The 13165-nt window shown below is 47.9% G+C and overlaps 1 protein-coding gene across 1 annotated transcript in view; it reads right to left on the bottom strand.

The window, feature by feature from the left end:
- The window catches only part of PHLPP1 (PH domain and leucine rich repeat protein phosphatase 1), a 146386-nt gene extending 134382 nt beyond the window's left edge, over nucleotides 1-12004 (bottom strand). The window contains exon 1 of the mRNA XM_086608960.1: nucleotides 10381-12004. Within this exon, the coding sequence (XP_086465086.1) occupies nucleotides 10381-12004 (1624 nt within the window). The remainder of the gene's footprint in view (nucleotides 1-10380) is intronic.
- Between the last annotated feature and the right edge of the window lie 1161 nt (nucleotides 12005-13165).

Genomic DNA, 13165 nt, shown 5'->3' with positions numbered 1-13165 from the left:
AAAAAAACGACAAGGGGGGGAAGGAAAAAAAAACACGACAAGGGGGGGAAGGAAAAAAAAAAATGACAAGGGGGGGGGAAGGAAAAAAAAAAAACCAACAAGGGGGGGCAAAGGAAAAAAGAAAACCAACAAGGGGGGGAAAGGAAAACAAACAACAAGGGCGGAAAAAGCATATTCTAGGCTAAAAGGATCTACAGTTGATCTATGCTTTGTGATCTGCTGGCAGTCTCAAGACAGTGCTTTTGACATCTAAGGTGACAAATCTGCATTCCCCCATTTCCGCAGCATAAGGAAGTAATATCAGTTATTTGCCAGGAACTCAAAATACACCTCCTACTAACGCAAAACTGAAGCAGCGAGAAGAGCTGGAACTACTCACACTCCAGCGGAGCACTATACAAAGCATCACACCCACCCAGTGCTGCAAATTAAATATAATGTATACCCCGGGCTCCAGCAGACCATTTTCTCCAGAGCAACACTTGTTCTGACACTGACAGAAGGAATATGACTTAGTCCACTGCAGGCTAAAAGCCTCTTAATCTTTATACTACAATATCTAGGGATACTGATCAACATATTTTCATTCTAGGTTTCAGTTATGAAGGAAAAAGCTGGAAGTTCCAAATAAACTAGGATCTTTTATCCCATGGATTCAGAAAAGAAGCATTCAGAAATGTTTTTCTTACAAGAGACACTTCCAAGATGGAATCTGTAAAGCAAAATGAAGTATAACAATTTAATGTACTCTTCTCTTATTAGCAGGAATTAAAGTTGTCATTTGATTAAGAAGATTAAAGAGACACAAACCAAGCAGTTCTCAGTGCTACAGTCTAATCTTAAGGGGAGTGAGTATAATTAAACAGATGATACCATTCTTCTGGAAGTTATGAAATGGAAACACTTTCTGTATTTAATAGTCTGAAATGGATCAAATTAATCTTTGGTTTACTCACCGGGAATATACAGACTACAGATTCTATTTCGGTTGATACAGACAAGGGACATGATTTTCATGCCACCAAAAAAAAAAAAAGATAAGACACATCCACAGCCACTTCACATAGCCTGGACACTTCAAAGAGTTCAGATTCCCATTTTCAGCCAGTCCTTTCTTTTATTAGCTTGGACACTCAAGACAAAACAAGTTAACTGCTTGCTCTGAAAGGATATAAACTCATGTCTACACAACCACTCTATGAGCTCCACCCTTTTGCCATGACAGTACATTGAAAGTCCTCAACTCTAGGACTGAAATGAGGAAAAAAAAAAACCACAACACAACTTTTGTACAACTACATATCACACAGCTTTCAGCAAGCTCCTGTTAGTATTTCTGAAATGTTAAATTGCATCTCCCACACATGTATGATTAATTTCACTTTGAGAAACATCCCATGTGCAACCTGCGAGCTACCTAGCCTTTGCAGAAGAACACAAGAGCTCCTACCCTGCTAACTTCAGTACATTACACACGCTAGCCTTCTTCCAGGTGTCCCACCACTTCATTCATAACAGATTTTGTCATTAACTTTTTTACAACAGGCAATTTATAGTATGAAAGCAAATATATGTCAACGCAGAAAGCCAACAGTGACATACAACATGAAGTTGTCTCAGACATAATTAAATTTCATAAACAAAATGACTGCTAACGGAGACTGTTGTCCCCTAGAGGTCTTGTCTGTCCCACTGAGCAACACACAGCAGAAGGAAAAACACATTCCTCCATCACTTACAATTTGAGTCAATAATCTTAAAGTAAGTGGTGATAAAAAGTCACTGGTAGGTCTGACCAACCATCTCATGAGCAAGTAGATCGCACCTATAGTTAGCTTTGCTGCTTGCAGGACTCGTGTCACAAACCCAGTGCTACTACTTATTATCTGCTTTAAAAAAAGGTTAGAGAGGAGCAGACAGGGAGAAAAAGTGACTGAGAACAACAAAATGTCATTATATGCAGTTCTGGTCAGAAAACTCATCTGTCCGCTTAGAAACTCACTAGTCTCAAGGCAGCTTTAAAACTGATGAGAGCTGGTTAAAGACCATCTATGGCTTATACAAAAGCAAAATCGTTGCTAGTAAGAACTTTAAACTTTTCTGTACCGTTTATTTTAAAGCAAATAATAGGTTGAACTACGCATAGTTATTGTTTAAAGAAGCGTGCAGCTTTTTCAAAGGAAAGGAGTCGGTATTATTCTCATCAAGTGAAGGTGCCTGAATCGCAGGTTTTGTTCTACCCTTAATGCTGTGCCTAAAATTCTCTCCTCACCGGAGCACGAATTCAGGGAAGGAGTGGCCTACTACTTATCTTAATTACAGGTCTTACTATCTCTTTCTCCTTGGACACAAAGCTTCATAAATCGAACAAACAGGAAGAGAAGCTGCATTCAGATTACATAATGAGGTTTATGGAAATCGCACCTACAGCCTAGGGTCCTGAACTTCAAAGGCATTCCAGCTCCTCCTTACCCCTTGGACCAAGGCCCGCTGTTTTGTCTCCATTTAAATAAGTTGGCATGGCACTTGGAGTGCTTGCAGATGAGAGGAGCCAGTTCACGCCGCTATTACGGGGTTTGGAGAATTATTAATACAATTCAGAGCTTAGTGAAGCTGGTCTGAAGATTCCCGTTGACATTGGACAAGACCAGGAACAATTAATACCCTGCAAAGGGCCAAATTTACCTCTGGCCCACGAATAACGTTGAGTTAAACTTTTAAAATCTTCTCCACTTACACAATTTCATTTTCCTTCTACAATCAGAACTAAGCTAGATAAAACCGGAGAGAAAAATCCCATGAAACTTAGTATTTTACATCAATATGTAAATAGTTATTCTTAGCTGTCAAATCAAGGAACACAGTTAGTTGGGCAATGAGTATTTTCAGCATCCCTCCAAATAAGTCAAAGCCAGCTGGAAGAAATTTTACTTCCCCATCGACAGAAAAAGCTTCACAGAATAGCTTGCTATGTTGTGAAATTAAATGACTCTTCACTCCAGGAGGTCTTTCTTCCTGATTTAACAGTTGTCATTTTTAAATGCAATGCTCCTCTAAGAACAATTTTTGCTCCCTAAATAATTCGGGGGGTGGGCAGCAGAGAGAGAAAGGGGGGCACAAAACCCACCATGAGATTCTGCAAAATTCCCATTCTTCCATGTGTTTTAACCACAACCACAGGAGCAGAAAGTCACGACCATCAGAACCCAAGGGTCCAGACTGGCCAAACAGGCAAGCAAGAGGAATCCCAACTGTGGCAACTGGCATAAAGAGTTTGGACTATCAACTTACTAACTAAAAGATTTTATGTGAGAGTGGCAGAGGGTATGGAGGCAGTGACCACAGCCTGTGGTATGTTAAAAAGAAAACTTCAAATGATGGTTACTGCCAGTGCTGCTTTTTTTTTTTTTCCAAAAAAGAGCAAACACCAAAGTGGGCGTGCCAGCACGGACACTACAGAAAACTGGTTTTACTACTAATTTTGCCTATCTGAAATCCTAAATAGAATTTCAGCAGGACACAATATTGTTATTCATTTACAACCCACATACGTCTCTCTGTGCTATCAGGACAGCTGCTACATTCCAACAGGCAAGTGATGTCTATTCCTTGCACGTAATAGTTTATCATATAGCACACATATGACAAAAGTAAATTAAGAGTCAATTAAAATATATCATAAATAAAAAGACTTACGTTTAAAATTCTCCAATACCTAAGATGGCTTCAGTATTTAACAGTAATCAGTAGCAAAACATTCAATTAGAATTTATCACTAGTTATTTTTGGAAAACAACATCTGTGTTAAGACAGCATACTGGACAAATGCCCACCTAACTGGACAAAAAAATTATTCTACAACAAATGCAAGTTACAGTGAAAAATGTAAAAATTATTCTCTCCAAAAAGGTAACGCTGCAGCTAACTCAACTGTCCAGAAAAGCTATTTGAATGACAAAAATTACACAACGAATAAAACGAGGCACTTTCAAGCAAAGCACAAAGCTGAAAAACTAGAATTTTCACAGAAACTTTCTGACATAAAATTTGTAGAGCTTAACTACCTCAAATCTATACACAACTCTGTCATCACCACACAGTTGGAATTTTAACCTAGGTTTCCAATCTCACAGATGTTTATCATAAGCAAGAAGTTATTGATTATTTTAAAAATGAGGACATGGTCTTCCTATGAAGTTTCTGAAATATCTTGTGAAGAGTTTAGTGTTTCAGAATTCCCGTCTTAGAGACAAATCTAGAAAAAGTTTAACCCACTGAAAAATGAAAGTGTCTTAAAACTTTGCGTTTCTCTTAAACATCTTGGAGAAGGAGAAAATAAGCTGGAATCACACAGCCAAGACAGCAAAGCTTACAAAACAAAACTTTAGCACACCCCACTCCGTTCCTTTTCCTTGAGTTACTTTCCCCACACAAACAGCAACTGACTCCAAGCATCAAAGTCTATTCCCTTTGAATCCAGACCAAAAAAAAAAAAAGAGACCTTACCAAAAAACCCTCAAAGGTAAACCCAACGCTCAGTTTGCTGGGTCAAAGAATAAATTTATTATAGGGTTATTTCAGACATACAGCTTCCCAGAGTGCAAATTCTCATTTGAGCAAAAGTTCTGAAATAGATCAATGAAACTGAGTCAAGGGAAGCTGAAAAAGTACACGCATAGATCTACATCTGACCTAAAATGCCAGTGTGCCCCACTCCACAAGCAGTGAAATACTGAAACACTGAAGATTAAGTCAAAACGTCTTTGCTTCTACTGTCCAAGGCAAATAGAAAGTCAGTCTTTGGTTTCTTTTTTTTTTTTCCTCCCCTAAATCAAGATAGTAATAGCTTGAACAGTTAATTCAAAAGGATCACCCCTCAAAGGCAGACGGAAACACAGCTGAAAGCCTGGGACATCCAGGTTCTCTCCAAATTAAAAGGCTGAGTGTAACAAGTAGCACTTTTCAGGATTTCTATCTCTAAGCTTCTATCCTATGGAATTTTGCATGCACATACTTTTCAAACTGACCTTCTCGGATACGGTGTTTCATACTTGCTTCTCTTCCAGAGGACCACGGGGATAACAAAGAAATCCCTCTTTATATCGTTTTATAAAACCACAAAGTAGTTTTCGGCAGTTAGGAAGCACATACCAGTTGCTAACATTGTTGCGCATGAACGTTTCTTTTTTTTGTACTATTAAGTAGTATCTTTCCAAGAACATGTGGTGCTGTAGATGCATCGCAGCCTGTCAGGGTCCTAACAGAACAGATGGATGTTTGAATTGCACGAGGGCTTTTAGGTATATCAGCAGTTCCATCATCAAGGGGATGTTTATGCACAGCATAAAAAAAAAAAATAAGGAAATAGCTGGTGAGATATGGAAAGAGGGATGGTATCAAAATACATAAGGGGAAAGGGAGAGGGAAGAGAGAGAATGCTGCATTCCATGCTGCAGCAGTGAGGAAATTTCACTTCTGGATGTACCAATTTAGGTACTACATATTTAGTATATATAGTAACTCTTATGTACATCACACTAAAATCTCCCGTGTTGGTACTTCACACGTACTTAAGTTATGGACGCTGGCCAGGAGCACAACAGAATGTAAAAGTTGCACAAACCCATTGTACTCAGCAGCTGTCACATACCAAAGCTCAGCTGCGGTTTCACCAGCATTCCAGCATTATCTGCAGGGCTCCTCCTGCGCGGGAGGAGAGGCCGTGGTGCCCTCGGAGCCCCCTCAGCCTCGCACCCACGGCTATTCCCACTGCCAGGAGATGAGGGAAGGGCTATGCACATGGACAGGTGGAGCAAGCCAACGGCACCACAACCGTTTTAAACTTTCCTGCGGAACTGGGCTAGAAATTTCACACCTTTGGTTCCACCAAGGACCAAGCTTGGATTTAAACACACTAGGTAACTGAAATGAGAGAGTTAACCAAGGTGGTAGAGCTTTAGGTATTACTTCTCTTTGCAGGAGAGGCCAACACACGAATTATTACAAGGGAAAAGAATGTGCATCCGAGTCAGGACAGAAGAAAAAAGAAAATCAAGATCATGGCAGCCCTAGACAGGGGATGTTTTTTTCCTTTTGGTTTCAGACAAGTCCAGAGACCTCCCTTTCCAATCACATCTGTATAAAAACATCTATTCACAACAACGTGAATTAATTTCTTTCATGTTAAATAAGATACTGGATTTTCAAACTAAGTCAGCGCTCCAAAGGCAGAAGCTTTTATGGTACAGCTGTTCTCCTAGCCTCAGTTAAGAAACAGGTCTGTCTCAGGCACATTTTCCCCCCTTAAATGGCACTTAGTCATCCTAAATTGAGCGTCCCAATGTGTTAAATAGCTGAACTGAGTTATTCACCAAGTAGCACAACAAGCAGCTTGTGATTCAATACATGTCACGTTCCACAAAGCTCAGCACTGCCAGGCCTACGGTGCTTTCGTGTCAGAGTAAGCACCTAAAACCATGTTTCCATCCTCACAGCTGGAAGCCTTAGTGTGACCCCAACAACCAAGTGTACCTTTTGAAAAACAAACAAACAAACAACTGCTTGGATCCCTGCAATTGATCCTGACACTCGATCTTCCCAACCTTATCTTCATACTGGACAGAGCAACGTTTCTTGTAATGAATGAACTTTAAGACAAAGCTGGCTTCGTTCCTCCTCACAGCTTTCTAAAAGGTCACACGAGCAAAATAAAATCTGACAGCCAGTTGCAAAATTAACACTCCTAATTACATCTGGCATTTCTTAGTACTTTGTCTATAGGCAATCATCTACTGAAGTGATATATATTTGATGATACCATCAGGTGCAGAAGCCTCATGTCACATCAAAGAGCAGAGACCATTTTAATGGTGGCCAAGTGCCAGAATCACAAATAACATCACCTTTCAGCAGTAAAACAAAGAAGCCTCAAACATCCATTGTACTGAACCAGACTTCAAGATCAAGATCGTGTTACTCACGCTCCTTGCCATGCAGATGCTCCAGAACACAGCACTGCATTCGATTCCACGCTTATTTTTCATCTAGTCTCAGAATAAATAAGCAGTTTCGCAGTTTTTAAATGACGAGATTGGAGTATTAGTCTCTTTTTCCCTCTACGTGCAAATTCTAGAGAAGTCAAGGCCACTGGGACAACTTATGTTTTACAAAAATTATTTTTACAGGGCAATAAGGAATACTATAACTTGTTTGCGAGGAGCCTTCTGGATCGCAGCCACTCTTATGGTTTTAGGAACAGTTTAGTAAGCCTGACCTAATCGGTCTCCCAGCGACAATACCATGACTGCAACTGCACGATGGGTTCTTATACAGTTCCATAACTCAGTAATGTAATATCTCAGCAGAAAGCTATTTAACCGTGTCCTTTTAAGTAGAGATTAAGTATTTCAAACTTTGAGGACAGTGACTTTTGTTGAGGTAGATTTCAACAGAGAGAAAAGTTGACATGCATGACCAGTCACTAATGCCCAATTCTACTCAAGTTGATGTTACCGGGAGTAGGATCAGATCCTTAAAGCTGTAAGGGATTTTGTTTAGGAACAGCGTTATCTGCTTAATGCTCAGAGTCAAGAGACTGAAGAAATCAACCACACTCACATTGAGTATGAAAGGGAGAGGAGACACCAAAATAAAGATGCACTAACCGCATTTGGAAATGAACGAAGGCCATGTGGAGGAAGCACTTTCACCTTCTTAGTGCTACATTTTGGTTTTGGGGGCTTTTAAATTTGGAATTCTGCATTTATAGAACAGGTACTTCATTTACAGAATGTTTGTGGACTGCTACTTACTAAGAAAGCTTTTCCGTCAGAGTGAAAAATCCTGATCCTCTGCAGTTCTAGCAATTTTTTTTTTAAATATGTATTTTCCAGATTTCACAACTAGAGAATTACCAACCCACAGTAATCGTTAAAATCATCGGCTGTATCATCTTATCGTATTTGGAATTTGTAATGTTATGTTTCAGTGTAGTAATTTTCCAGTCTTAAAACTGTCTCTCCCCAGAAATAAAAAAGCTCAAGAGTCACCACTGCGCTCTCTTCTTCTCTCCCCACTCCAAGGGGATTAGGTGAAAGAATGCTTTTAAGAAGCAATGCAATAAATCCAGCCTAGGTTTATGCCATTTCACATCAATACAAGCCCAGGACCGTCAAATCCTACTGAGACAGCTCGCAGGAAATTACAGGGATAGAGATGCTAGTGGTTCTCTATCCATTGGGACAAACCAGGCTGCTTAAACCAATGAAGTCCCAGGCAAACAGGAAATCACTGTTTTAAAGCATTCCTTGGGGTATGATTCTGGAGGATCATTGATAACAAAGGTACTTCTCTGAAGCAAAACACCCTAACTTTGGGGCCAAAAAATTAAACTGGGGAAGGGAGTGGTTTATGTGTGTTCTTTTTAAGTGTCACTCCTTCCCTTCCTTTCATCTTCAGGGGCAGAGGGGATAAAATAAGGAAGCAGAGTTAGCTTGCCAAGACGGTTACATAAAATCAGTACGATTACATGTCAGTAATGTCTTCTTAGCTGTTTTTGGCTGGTCTGGTACATTAGATGCTGCAACCACCCTACTACAAGTATCTGATCACAGGTGTTTTAGATGTTGATCACAGATCCCCTCAAAGAGATAAGGATTTCAAAAAACACTGCACTTTTGAAGTACAGAGGTGTACTTCTTAGCATATGAACGTGTAAGAAACCTGCATTAATTTAATCCTAAGTGTGCTCGTAGAAACACATTTCTACTTGGTAGTTTCGTACAAGGAAGTTCAGAACACACAAGCTATGTGAGCTATCAAGTTGAGACACTAAAATAAAACAGAGTTGGAACATCCGCATTTAACATACAGAATTAATCATTTAATGCATAAAAACTACACGCAAACAGGCTTAACTGTGTGTCAGACTTGGCTACGTTTGCTGGTGGTGTTTTCTTTAGAAGACATTCTGTCAGGAAAGGAGCCGCGCGGTCGTCTCACTTTCAAACAAGTCTGTGCATCCCCATTTAATGGTGGGACTAGAAATAAAAGAAGCAACATCCCTTCCAGCATCACCTCCTGACTTCCACTCCCAACAGCGCAGCGGAGAAACAGGCAGACCACCATCAGCACTTGAAAAAAAGTATTTTAGCTCCTTTCCGACCCCAACATCTCTCACCCATCTCTGTTAATCCCTTGGACAAATACTACTTTTTCACTCATTATGCCAGAGTCATTATACAACCGACCAAGAAATCTGAAGAAAAGCTGAATTGACCACTTGCCACAACTCCCACATCCTCTGCTGAATAAAGCAGGGCACTTATCTGGTGTACTGCTCTCCTTCCCACCCTGCCATTACCGCCTCTATCTGACATTCAGCAGAATTCACTCGAGAGAAGAATCTCTGTATTTTTCCAGAGTTAAAGCACCGAATTCTCACGGTTCAGTGAAGGACCACTCTGCTCAGCCAACCCGGCGTGGGGATGGATGGCATTTGCTACTTCGCTAGCATGACCTTATCTTTGGATACCACATTTACCTGTTTCACAGGAAAACTTCCTAGTTATATGAACGCTTACTTGGACATTAAACAATTTCTGCTTCTTGGAGAGACAGATGGGATAGTTAAAACCCAAGGGGCTGCAAGATGACACTAAGTATTTTACACAAACCAATCCAACTGACACACAAGGTATTTTTAAACCTTTCTAAAACTGCAGAAGGTTGCATAATTGCAACGTGGGAGCTAACTTTTCCACCCAGCACTCCCCAAATTCTCTACTGTAAGTTGCAATAGCCAAGCTGCATTAAAGAGCTTCCCTCTTTTCATTATAAAGGTTTTGACTACCCTGTTTTCGAAGGCTACGTCCTGTGCTTGGGTACTTTCCTCGCTTACTGAAGTCCCACTACTCTTCACGAAGGGGAAAACTGACCACCAGCGCTAACAACACGGAAAGCTAAGACTGTGTTTGCAGGGACGCACCGTTCCCAGCTCTGGAATCGGCCCTGCACAGTTGCAACGGAAAACAACGGGAAGAGCGACCTCCATTACCCACGCGTGGAAGGGACGGGAGGCTGCCCCGGCACGGCGTCAGTCCCGGGGCAACCCGGAGCTTCTCGGTGCCGCTAACGCCCCGGCTTCCCCCGGCAGCCGGCTCGGGACAGCCCTACCCGCCGCCGCGGGGGATCTCCCCGGCGCGGCGACACCCGCGGGCCACCTTCCCCGGGAGAGCCGACAGCCCCGGGGCCGGCCCCGGCAGAGGGGCAGCGCCCGGCCGCCCTGCCCTCACCCCGGACCCCGCCGCGACTAACGGCCGGGCGGGTGGAGGGGAAAAGGGGCCGCGCCCGCCGCCCCCCCGACACCCGCGCCCCGCTTACCGGCGTAGAAGCGGATGAGGCAGCCGGTCTCCGAGTCCATGCCCTCCTCCTGCACCCGCCACAGGTCCCGGAAGCCCAGCTGGGAGAGGTAGTCGTTCTGGATCTGCAGCGGCTTCTCGTGGGCCTCCAGCCGCCGGCTGGTCTCCCCGTGGAGCTGCACGTACAGGGCGGGCGGCCCCGGCGGCGCGGCCCCCGCCGGCAGCTCCCGCCCGCCGGCCGCGCCCGCCGGCGCCCGCCCCGGGGACAGCTCTGCTGGGCAGGGGGGGGCCCGGCCCGGCCCCGCACCTGCTTCCACCCCGTCGGGGGGCACCGGCTCCACCTCCAGCTCCTCCGAGGAGGACGAGCCGCCGCCGCCGCCGCTGCTGTAAGGATCCAGCCGGTCGGAGACGCTCTCGGCGCTGGGGCTGAAGCTCTCGGTGTCGGAGCCGGCCGGCCCCAGCTCCCCCAGGAGGGAGGGGCAGGAGAGCGGCGGCCCCGCCAGGTACAGCTCGGCCGGCGGCGCCCCGGGGCTGAAGTCGGAGGGCGCCGGGCTCGGCCGGCCGCCGGCCAAGTCACTCTCCTCGGCGCTGCCGCCCAGCGGCAAGCGGCCGGGCCGCGCCGCTTCCCCGCAGTCTTCTCCGGCCAGCCCGTTGCGCGTCCCTCGGCGGCTCCTCGGCCGCTCCTCCGGCTGCAGCCGCTGCCCCTCCGGCGCGGGCTCTGGCGGCGCCTCGGCGGGGGCCGCCGGCGGCTCCGGCGGGGGCTGCTGCGGCGCGCCCGCCTTGCCCAGCACCCGCACCACGCTGCTGCCGCCCCGGTGGCCGAGCTGCTGCAGCCGGGTGGCCACCTCGGCCGCCGTCGTCTCCAGGGTGCAGAGCACCGGCCGCAGGTAGCAATTCATGTGGCGCTCGTAGACGTGGACGCAGCCCCGCTGCAGGTCCCGCCGCACCCAGTCCCGCTCCGGGGGCTGCAGGGGCTGCAGTTGCCGGGGCGGCTTCGGCAGCAGCGCTTTCCTGTCCAAGCTGCGGGTGCCCAGCGAGGCGGCGGGGGCAGCGGCAAGCGAGGAAGCGGCGGCGGAGAGGTTCCTCTTCAGCCTCCCGCGCCGCAGGAGCAGGGAGTTGGCGTTGCCGGCCCCGCCGGGGGCCGCCGGAGTCCCGCTGGCCGCCAGCGCCGCGGAGGGAGCGAAGCCGCCGGCTCCCCCTCGCCTCCGCCGCGGGCCGCTCGCTCCTTTGCCGTCCAGCTGCCCACCGCCGCCCGACGGCTCCACGCCGCTCTCCGCGCCGGGCGCTGCCTGGCTCCTCCTGCCCGGGGAGCTGCTCTCCGGCTCCCCCGGCCCGCTGCCCGCCGCCGGGGCTTCTCTCGCTCGCTGTTGCGCGGGCTCCATTGCCCGCGGGGCCGGGGATGCCGCCGCCGCCGCCGCCCTGCTGGGAGCGCCGCTCGGCGGCCCGGCCCGGCGCGGGGGGGGCCGAGCGGAGCGCGGCACCGCGTCCCGGAGGGGATTACGTAGCAGCGGCGAGCATTCCGCCGGTGCCTTCGTGCCGCGCACCCGGCTCAGCCCCGCTCCCCCGCCGCCAGCGCCATTAGGGAGGCAGCGCGCGAGTGAGCCCGCCGCCGCTCCGCGCGCGCCCGCCCGCTCCCCGCGCCTCATGAATATTAAGCAGCCCCCGCCTCGCCGCTGACGAGGGCGGCTCGCGAGGGTGACGCCACCGCTCGCGCGGCGGGGCGGGGCCTCGCCGATAAACACAACGTGACCCCGCCTGGGGGCGGCGCGGGGGTTGCCGGGATTTGTAGTCCCGAGCCGGGCGGCGACTACAAGTCCCGGCAGCGCCTGCGTGTCGCCGCTTAGCTCCCCGCCGCGGCGGGCGGTGCCGGGCTCAGTTGCCTCCGCCGGCCGCGGCACGGCCCTACCCGAGCCCGCTTGCCAGAAGGCAGGCGGGGGTCGCCCGCCCCTGCGGTGCGTGCTCCGCCGCCCGTAGTGCGCTACGGCTCTGCCCGTGATCCAGCGGCCAACTCCCGTTCCCCGCTTCCCCCCGCCGTGCAGCCGCCGCTGCCAGAGCCTGCCCGCGGCCACGCGGGATGTGGTGGAAGTCAGGCCGCTTCTCCGCACTGAGCCCCGGCAGGTGTAGGCAGCGCTCCTTACGGCGCCGGGGCTGAAGCCGGTGTAACATTATTCCAGGACTTTGTCCTGCCCTCAGTGGTTGTATTCCGTAAGCCTTATCAGAAAGTTTTACGGGAACATGGGAAACCGCGGTCGCCTTTACTCGGTGCCTGGCGTGGAACGGCTGTGCTCACGGTATCCACTGGCTGGCAGCGGCCCTGGAATGATTCCGCAGGTTCGGTGACCGTACCCGGGCCGCGGCAGTCAGAGGTTCGCCCCGTTGGGCGTCTCAGTGCAGAACCCAAGCGCTGAGCCCGGGCCGTCTTCTCATCCAAGGAGGGAGACGATCTCTTCGGATGCAAGATGGAAAGAGACATGGAAACGTGCGTGGAAAATTATATGTACACATACACACATACCAAGAAAAAGCTGCTTTGTGAGTAGACTCACAGAGGAAGTTTCAGTCCTATTAGTCTGCTACTGTATTTCAGGGATGAAAACAATTGAACTAGAAGCAGCCATTAAATAGCAACACTTTCCCCCCAAATGTGATTGGAAATGAATTACTGAAAAGGAAAATTGCAATCAGATAAATTCAATTAGCGGTGTGGAAGCGCGAATTTACATACTGTAAGGATGCTGTACTGTGGTATTTATTTAGAGAAATCTCTTATGCTCTGGAGGATGTGTTAGCTGAGTAATGTCGGTTGG

This window comes from Tauraco erythrolophus, chromosome 3 (assembly GCF_009769465.1).
Source record: "Tauraco erythrolophus isolate bTauEry1 chromosome 3, bTauEry1.pri, whole genome shotgun sequence".
Classification (NCBI taxonomy): Eukaryota; Metazoa; Chordata; class Aves; order Musophagiformes; family Musophagidae; genus Tauraco; species Tauraco erythrolophus.
The sequence above is the reverse complement of the archived record's forward strand: the minus strand, read 5'-3'. Positions and strand labels throughout refer to the sequence as shown.